General features: G+C 36.1%; 1 protein-coding gene across 1 annotated transcript; it reads right to left on the bottom strand.

Moving 5' to 3' along the window:
- Positions 1–10051, bottom strand: LOC131938687 (uncharacterized). Its single transcript, XM_059296815.1, has 7 exons — positions 9876–10051; positions 8838–8873; positions 6845–6974; positions 4303–4415; positions 3385–3469; positions 1503–1930; positions 1–680 (listed from the first exon to the last, which is right to left on the bottom strand). The coding sequence occupies exons 1-7, from the start codon at positions 9919–9921 to the stop codon at positions 520–522; spliced, it is 999 nt and encodes a 332-aa protein (XP_059152798.1). The 5' UTR covers positions 9922–10051; the 3' UTR covers positions 1–519.
- Positions 10052–10270: the final 219 nt, after the last annotated feature.

Here is a 10270-nt window from a genome sequence, read left to right as displayed (position 1 = left end):
ACACCCCGCCCCCCCCCCCCTCACCTAGTGACGCCACTGGATGATTGATACGACCATCGTACTTGATTCATTTTATTAAAGCTGCTTTTGTAAATTTATGGTCAAATGTTTGTGATGAAGCAATTAAGCACTATTTACTTCTATGAAAAGCAAAACAGTTAAAAGTCTACAATGGGGTAATTCATACATGATGTCACGTAGCTTTAGCCTCGCTTAAATTCTAACCCCCTCATGCTATGTGGCGTACAAAAAGCCCAGACTTCTTCTATAATGATGCCATCCAGTCCCCTACAAAAACAATTTTGTTTAAAACAAAAATTAAAATATATTTTATCAATTGTCATATTATTATGAACGACACCTAAGTATGAAACATTGTGATTGTTTATGAATTACCCCTGAGTACTAAGTTTTCTTATACTATTTTTAAAAGTTAAATTAATTTGAAAAGAATCAAAAGATTAAGTGTGCGAAAGATAGAATGAATTTTTAAAAATATTCTTGAAGTCCGACGTTTCTTTAGTTACGTCTGTTCCTCATCTTGGTCTGCTCGTGCTCCATATTTCTGGTGTTACAGCGGTCACCAGTACAAAAGCACGTGATTTCCTTCTTGTGAGTCAGGCAGCCATTGGCTGGGATACGTAGACCTGGGAACTTGCCGTCTGAACATCCACGGACAACTAGTAAAAGGCAAAGAATAGTTTTGATTTACTCATTGTCGATTACGTATTTGAACAAACAGAATTCAGAAGCTGTTGTTTGAACAACTTGGTGTATTTTTTTACTGCTTTATGTGAGTTTTAAAAATTGAAATTTGTAAAACAAATGTAAGAAATGTACTAAAAACGAATAGACTGTAAATCAAATGTATTTTATAAAATAGCGCACCGCCCCGCGCGTTGCTGCGGTCTCAGAAAAAGGCTGACGCAATATTTAAAGAGTATTTAATCGAAGTGTTGCAATCATTTATTTTTAGATTAGTGACCTTGTTTTCTAAAACGTAGTTACTTGAATGTCAACAAAGGCGGCGCATTATTTCTTGGATCATAGTTGTCAGGGCGCGGGTTTATTCACACGACCACCAAGAAACCCTCCCCCCCCCCAAGATGTGCAGTATGACGGACTTGAGTATACGTAAATCACCCTGCGTAATGTTGATTTAGATCAGACTTCGGTTAAAACCACCGCAGATACGTCATGTGCCACCGTATCCCTATTGTAGGTTGCTCTTTAAAACGAATGTAGTCGCAACAGTGCTCACAGAGGAGTCCTTGTTGAACTAGAGCCGTTGCTAAACTAGAATTGTTCAACTTGGTATTGTAATCATGCAGTTAGGACTCACACACTTGCCCTTGAACCTCTGGACAAGGTTAAGGTATAATTAAACATTTGACTCACCTGCCCGTGAACCTCGGGTCAAGGTTAATGTACAAGTAAACATTTGACTCACCTGCCCGTGAACCTTGGGTCAAGGTTAATGTACAAGTAAACATTTGACTCACCTGCCCTTGAACCTCTGGTTACAGTGGACATACAAGGTCCACTACACCTGGCGTAATGAAACTTTGACCACGCCCAGATGTTTCCATTGGCTGGACACATGTCGTTCTCGCACTCGCCGTAACGCCCACTGCTGCACCTGTAGCAGGTGTTGTAGTCCCTGGGTGGGGCTGGGCTCAAGGCTGTGGTCGTCTCAACTGGCACGGGGCTGAGGGTCGTGTCCGTGGGTGGGTCTGAACTCATGGCTGTTGTCGTTGTTTCAGGTAGCGAGGGACTGAGCGTGGTCTCCATAGTGGTGCTAGGTTTACAAGTATAGTCTAAGAATAGTTTGAGAATTTTGTCCAGAGCGTCACCCAGTTTCTGGGCGTTGTTGCCAGGACAGAGCCGAGTTGCTGCTTCCATACTGCAGTTCTTCTTCTGCTCCAGATACCTGGATATGATAACAGACATGTTGATGGGTACAATGCTGCTTCTTATAGTGTGTTGTTGGAAAAAGTAAAGTAAACTACACTATCCATTTATATGCCCCCATGGACCGTCAGGTTTGAAATGGAATAGTAGACTGCTTTCTTTTTACTTAGAACACACTAGACAACACTGACATAGTCTACTCTAGACCATGCTTAATACAAGTGATTTATGAACACGAAAAATCTGCGTATAATAGCGCGGAATTTTTTTTTATATATGAAATTGTAATTAATTTTTTGAAAATTAATTAGGTATCCAATTGAGTCAAGTTGGATGTCACTTTGCATTGTCTACGGATCTTGACCCACGTGCAAAGTTTTAAAAGAAATTGGTCAGTCAGAAGGGGCCAAAATTGTGCTCCACAGTTTTAAACCATGACAAATGAATAAGAGGCAAGTTAAATAACTAGATAGATATCTTTTAAGAAAATCATTTATTTATTTTTTTTTTCTGTCATTATTATATAAAATATTTTTATTAAAAGGTGTTTTTTTAATGATTTTTTTAAACACTTTAAATTTTAATGCAAGAGAATTGCACGAATAAAAACAATTTATCATACAATGATCACGAACAATTGCATATATAGCGCGGATAATGGTAAATTAGGAAATTTAAATAAATTCTTTAAGTTAAGTCAAGATTGCATTATCATCATGTCTCAACCAACATGCAAAGTTTAAAAGAAATTGGTCAATTAAAAGTGGTCGAAATTTCTATCGCCGGTTTCGACCTATGACGAAGCATTAAGCTCAACAGATCGAGAAACACGTTAAATAAACGATTGTAAAAAATGTTTTAATCGCAAGATTTTATATAATAATACACTAAAAAGAAGAAAAAAAATGATTTTCTTTCAATGTATAATAATGCACCACTAAGGAGAAAGACGTGGATTACTTTATTGTCTATTGGATACCTTTACTATAATTTAATAAACGACCCATGCGTTTATTCATAGTTATTTCAATAGTGGTGCATTATTATATACGAGCCGACCCGTGGCATATTATACGCCGCTATTTAGTTGTTGTTTTTTCTACTTTTCAGTTATTCATAATTTGTGAATTCGACAGTGCCAACGCTGACACTGAAAATATTTCTTTAAATCACTATAAGTAGCTCGTTAAGGACGATACCCCCCCTCCCCCCCTCCGTTAAAGTAAACTCCACTTAGTTACCCCCCCCCCCCCCCCCCTACGTTTAAAATTGTTTCAAACTAAATTATCTGCCCCTAATAGTCGTCACTAAACCCGGCTCTGTTTGTAAACATTTAGAGTGAACCACAGCTCACCAGACCATGTAGGGGTGGGGACGGTAGGGAGCGCGTTTACAGCTTGTTTTCTAGTGTCTCCCAGAAGAGAATTATATATATAGATACCTTTAAAGAAAATATGGTGCATGTGTACTTACAAGCAAATATCTTCCGTTGCACCACACGTATAGAAGGTCTCTGTAAACGTGCTATTTTGGAAACATGGATTAAAGTCCAGGAAATCTAAACATAATAAAAACAAAAGTTAAGATGCTTTTCCGGATTTTTATACTACTTTATAATCTTTTAAAATGTATTCATTTTTACCACTTTAAAAAAAAATCAAGTATACAAAAGAAATTGTATTAAAAAATACCTAACGCTTTTTACTTTCGTCCACGGAATGTTGAGTAAGTATTGTAATCGTGCAAAAAAAATCGCAATTAATTGTTATGTAAATACTATAACTTGAGTACTGTTTTAGTTACGTAGACGAAATTTCATAAAAATGTATAAGATAGTATACTTGGATATACGGAAGAGGGACTTTATTCTATTCCCGGTAACTAAACTACCGATAACATGAGTACACTTTTGGTTCCATGGAAGAAATTTCACACATACGAATAAGACCTTATTTATTAATCTCTGTAATTTTCAGTGACCTAAAGCTGTATTTTACGCTATGGTAATATTATATCATAATTTTTAAAGCAACAAATTCTTAGACCTCTTCGCCTTTATTTGTTTTCTAAAAGAAAAACGAGCGGTTTTGTCAAAAACTTTTATATTTCCATAGCCTGGTTGCACTGGAAGTGCTATCCCTACTATTATTGTTAATGTCTAGTTGAAAATCCGTTCAAACTTTACAATTAAGAAGAAATTATATTTTAAACATATACGATAATTTTAAAGTAAATCACTCATGCTATATATATTTCATTCAGCAAAATACTTGTTTGTTAAAATGCGATTCCATTTTCGTTTTAAAAATTTAATAAAGCGGTACTGCAGCCCACACTTGTTACTCAAAACCCACCTACATTACCGACCCAACCCCATGGGTTTCTACTCACCTCTAAATCCTGAACTCGAGCAGAGATAATCCACCAACCCTTTGTACAACATGAACTGTTCTTGTGCCTTCTTGGAACAGTTCGTGAATACCGGTTCAAAACACGATTTGGCGCTGTACATATTTAAATAAAGGACAAAAATATAGACACATTTTACAATAATATTTTAAACGTCCTGATAATTAGTGGAAAAAAACTTGCTATCTTTAATAAAAGAATTGGTCGTTAAGATATGTAAGAGATCTCATGAGCGAGCAATGCTTTTATTAAAGAAAGAAAGTTTTACTGCATCACATGCCTTCTTACACACCTCTCTACACATTATGACCCATATGTTGATGTCTACATCGACCATATGGCCCCATATCCTTAACTTTACTCTCCATCCTCTATACGCCTCGCTTACGCCTATTTCTACTCTACATCTTCCATACGCCTCGTTTACGCCTATCTCTCGCATAGAGGCACATCCAATACACCTATGGAGACCAAGGCTATCGAGCAAAAAATCTTCTACTAATGTAATACAACATGATGCAAACTTATATAATCCAAACTTATATAAAAGTCTCGAGTTCGAATCCGGGTCCAAATCAATAGAAGATCTTTGAGTACTGATGGGTTCCTAACTCATGTTAAGGAAAGTAAACTCGGTTGGGCATAGTGATTAACACTATCAATTCATATGCCGAGGTCACAGAAACAAAATTTTATTTGTTTATCTTCAATATTAATATTTTTAGAAAATTATACAAAATATAAACAAAATTTATTTAAATATATATTTTAAGTGGAAGTCAACATGATAGTTATAGAACCTTAAAGTTAAAAGGTGATGAAAAAAAATATAAAAAAACAATAAAAACTTAGTGATAACAACATAGTCTCACCTATGTAAATAAAATAAACGTGCATGAAACCAACAAGCACGTAAAAAATAAAAATATAAAAATACTTCTAATAAACTATATGTAGTACAAAGGGTGTAAATAAGATAAAACTTTTATGTAAATATTAAAAACCACCAATCTAACAGTTGCAACAAATAAAGCAATCACGCTTAACTTAATTAACACGACTAGACGGGAACAGGGCATTTCCCCCCTGTCAATTACCCCCCGGATATTTCCCCCCCGACATTACCCCCCAGAGTAATTACCCCCCCTGTCAATTACCCCCCTGTCAATTACCCCCCGCCCAGTAGGACATTACCCCCCCCCCCCCCCCAGACAGGGTTAGAGTTAGGGTTAGGGCTAGGTTTAGGGTTAGGTTTAGGGTAAGGTTTAGGTTTAGGGTTAGGTTTAGGGTTAGGTTTAGGGCTAGGGCTAGGGCTAGGGCTAGGGCTAGGGCTAGGGCTAGGGCTAGGGTTAGGGCTAGGGCTAGGGTTAGGGTTAGGGTTAGGGTTAGGGTTAGGGTTAGGGTTAGGGTTAGGGTTAGGGTTAGGGTTAGGGTTAGGGTTAGGGTTAGGGTTAGGGTTAGGGTTAGGGTTAGGGTTAGGGTTAGGGTTAGGGTTAGGGTTAGGGTTAGGGTTAGGTTTTAGGGCTAGGGTTAGGGCTAGGGTTAGGGTTAGGGTTAAGATTAGGGTTAGGGTTAGGGCTAGGGTTAGGGTTATAGGTAGTTTTAGGGTTAGTGTTGTGTCTAGCTTTGGTTTTGGTTTTGTGTGAAGTTTTAGGCTAAGGTGGATGCTTAGGTTTTGGTCTTTTTCTTAAGGTTTGGACTAAAGTAGTATATAGGTATACAATTCTAGTTAGAGTTAGGATTTTAACTTGAGGGGGGGGGGAATTCCCCCAGGGGGGTAATTGACAAGGGGTAATTGACAGGGGGGTAATTGCTCCGGGGGGTAAATACGGGGGGGAAATGTCCGGGGGGGAAATATCCAGGGGGGTAATGTCCTGTAGCCCGACTAGACAAAGAACAGAAGACGAAATCAGACTAGTAGTAACGGCTATTTATAGATCAACTGCATGAGAAATAAGGAATAAAGTCAACCCTTGCTAACTAATTTTTCAATGACTATTTAAACATAACTTTTTTAAAAAATGCATAGTAAGGGGGCGTCGTGGCACACAAAGGGCGCGCGGAACAACTGCTCCCTACTCCCCCACCCCCACCCCCAGCGGCTCCTCTTACTCTAGCTGGCGGACCCATATTTTACTATATATCATTGTCCCCGCCTCCGCCTTGCGACTCAAAAGGGATCTGATATAGGCCTACTACTCTCAGAGTTTTAAACATACATATGCAATTTTACATATATACTGATTCAGAAATAGATACTTAAATCTATAAATACCATAACAGTGGTATTATGACAGTAAAAAAAAATGTACAGGGGGTCCATGGGGGGGATTGTAACCCCCTTACCCCCCCCCCTTGCCTACGCCACTGGGCCTTTGGTTAGTTTTCATCAATGAGCGCCCGGACTTTTATTTTTAGTCTTACCAGCATATAGGCCTAGTTTTAGTAAGGTTACACAAAACTAGATTTACTTGTTGTTTTTTCTTTTCTCTAGAAATGTGCAATTTGTTTTTATTAAACTTACCGACATAAAGTTGCCTGTGTCGAGACTGGATCATCTATAAAAATGGAGTAGTTACTAAAGTAGCTTAGGTTAGTCCAGGCCTGGTTCCAGCAATAATTAGCATTTTCACTGAATAGGCACACGTCTTCGGCTGCGGATATCGGGGTGGGGTGCAGATTAAATTAGCGTTCATCATATATCGAAGCCAGCTTAAATTATAGTGGTGTGAGTTAAGATTGGTAAAATTTATATTTATATTTTTTAATTAGTAGTTACAATTGATGGAGTGGAGTCATTTAAAAAATGTTAGAGTATTTACAGTAAAGGTATATTTTGTACATTACGTTATAATTTTAGCTATTACAGTAAGTTGTTGTGGTCGTTGCAGTAGCTTTTGTGATAACTTCAGTATAAATTAGCTATGTTAAGTTGAAGTATAGCTGCTGTATTCGTAACGGTATAGGGCTGGTAAGTAGGTCACCAACCAGTTCTACGGCTCAATAAAACGTGCATGAGCCATAGAACTGGTTGGTAACCTACTTACCAGCCCTATAGTTATTGTAGTAATCAGAGGCTTTTTTCTGTGTGCGCTTTTTTCTGTTTGCGCTTTTTTCCGTTTGCGCTTTTTTCTGTTTGCGCTTTTTTCCGTTTGCGCTTTTTTCCGTTTGCGCTTTTTTCCGTGTGCGCTTTTTTCTGTTTGCGCTTTTTTCCGTTTGCGCTTTTTTCTCTTTGCGCTTTTTTCCGTTTGCGCTTTTTTCTGTTTGCGCTTTTTTCTGTGTGCGCTTTTTTCTCTTTGCGCTTTTTTCTGTTTGCGCTTTTTTCTCTTTGCGCTTTTTTCCGTGTGCGCTTTTTTCTCTTTGCGCTTTTTTCCGTTTGCGCTTTTTTCCGTTTGCGCTTTTTTCTGTGTGCGCTTTTTTCTCTTTGCGCTTTTTTCCGTTTGCGCTTTTTTCTCTTTGCGCTTTTTTCTGTGTGCGCTTTTTTCTCTTTGCGCTTTTTTCCGTGTGCGCTTATTTCCGTTGCGCTTTTTGATTTGCGCTTTTTTCCGTTGCCCTTTTTTCCGTTGCGGTTCTTTCCGGCCACCGTTTCTTGTAGACGCCTAAGTTTTCTCTTGCCCTGTGGTTTCAATCTGAGAGCAGTCCTAGCAAATGATTTTCCTCGAAATTTTAGCATCTCCATATTCTGTGTCTGCTAACTACTGTTGATAGTTGAATGAGTGTTCTTGTAACTCCTCGTTTGACATGGTGTTTAGCCAGAAGCTTATTAATAGTTGTCTTTATCCTTTTGTTCCGAAAGGCTTCTAGCTTTAACTTCAATCACATTATGGTTTCTCATTATTCATTATGACAGTATAGACTAATATATTTTAGTTTTAGTAGCCATTGCTGTAGTCTTTGTAATTACTTCAGCATAGACTAGTTTATGTACACGATAAAGTATAAATGTTGTAGCCATTACGGTATGGTTATTGAAGTAATACGGCATGAGCTAATTGTAGTCTTAGCAAGTTAGCTCTGGTCTTTACAGTAGATTTTCTATCATCCTATATGATAATTTGCTTATTTCGCCCTCCACATCCTTAACTCAAATATATTTAAAACAGCTTTTTATTTAGAACTTTATAGCTTCCATGATTCAAATATGTCATAAAAAATATTAGGTTGTAAATTCTATCTTAGCTTTTTTTTACATTTTGAGAAATAAATAGATTGTTTTATAATGAATTAGTCTTTTTAAAATGCTTTATTTATAGCAAATATGCTGATACATAATACATAAAAAATTAAATTAAACATGTATATTTATTTTCTTAAGATAGTTTAAGGATAAATCAAAGGATGTGTAATGGTAAAATTGAATCAATGATACTCAATTTGAATAAAATATTTACTTATGTTTTCATTCCATGTTGTTTCCATGGAACTTTTTCCTTAGGCACTGGCCTAGATAACTAGGAATCTTTAAAAAAAACATCAATTTAAAAACTAGACGCTAAAATAAAAAGAAAACCACTCACGTGACTCTGTGGTCGGGGCTATGGTGGCAGTCTTTACTGTGGAAGATAATTTTTATCAAAACATTATGGGATTAAGACTAATTTAAGAGCCTTGCACCTTTTAAAAACAATAAGGGCTGACTAACAACCTAATCACGCCACTGTATGGTGACAAAAAACACTGCTTTTCCTTTGTTCTCATTTTATTTTCACAAAACTATGCTTTCTAAAACATTTGGTAACATTATTTTAAACTCTGTTTAGGCCTAAATATGTAGTTACTTCCAGTTACGATGTAACCATCGATTTTCTCTCAAATGAAGTTGTTCCTAAAATATTTTTTTAAACCGGCATTTTATTTTAGGCTATCAAAGTGTATTGTAACTGGTAAGGTGGGTGTTTCCTATATATGCTATGTAAGCTGTGTTATATATATATTAAGTAGAATTACCACCCTCATCAACATTGTTTAATAAAATAACGCGTCGGAAATCTCCACCTATGGTCCACGCCAATTCAAAAACTAAAATGTAAATTTCTAGTTATTAAAATGCACTGGCTAAATTGGCAGGAAATAAAATCAAAGTTAGAAAATTTAACACAATTTTTATCAGATTTTTACATTGGTTGATAACGCTTACTTTAAAACTCAAAAAGATATAAAAGTATATCCGTCAATTTTATTCTCCCCAACCCTCTCTTTCCACCTCCATGTCAAAAAATTAAGTACCTTAAAATACAATAAAATAAAGTATCTGCTCCCAATTATTAAATTCTTTATTTTTTAAATTCTTATACTAAAAACACTAACTTGTGTACAATTTAACTCATCAGTTATAATAAATTACCTTAAAATATAATAAAATAAAGTATCAGCTCCCAATTATTAAATTCTTTTTAAATCTTTTTATATACTAAAAACATTAACTTGTATATAATTTAACTAACGAATTATAATAAAGTACTTTAAAATACAATAAAATAAAGTATCAGCTCCCAATCATTAAATTCTTTTTAAATCTTTTCATATACTAAAATCTTGTAAATGATTTAACTCACCAGTTATAAAGAACTGGACAAAAAATAAAACATTTAGAACCTTCATCTTCAAAAACTGATCAACTAAAAACAAAATGCCTCCGCTTATTAATTATGTTTTCCTTTTCAATTAATCCGTGACAAACTAAGTAAAAATATAACTGCCGAAAAAGAAATTCTGCTTTTATATGACTATAATGACGTCAGTCGGTGTAGCTGTTTTAGCAGTTATTTAAAACGTTTTTTTCTGGTAGGTTCTTTTCAAATCCGGTTCCATATTTCAAGATGATAGGCGGTATATTTCTAGCTGTGTTGTATTCGGGACAAGTGTACCTACAGACTGTCGTTCAAGCGATACATTCACAACTGAAATTGGGGTGGGGTGGGTTTTGAAATTAAAGCCTTTTTAAGTTCAC

The sequence above is a fragment of the Physella acuta genome, unplaced genomic scaffold (genome assembly GCF_028476545.2).
Source record: "Physella acuta isolate Inbredline_101_S28 unplaced genomic scaffold, ASM2847654v3 ptg000255l, whole genome shotgun sequence".
Classification (NCBI taxonomy): Eukaryota; Metazoa; Mollusca; class Gastropoda; family Physidae; genus Physella; species Physella acuta.
This window is presented reverse-complemented; position numbering and strand designations above follow the sequence as displayed.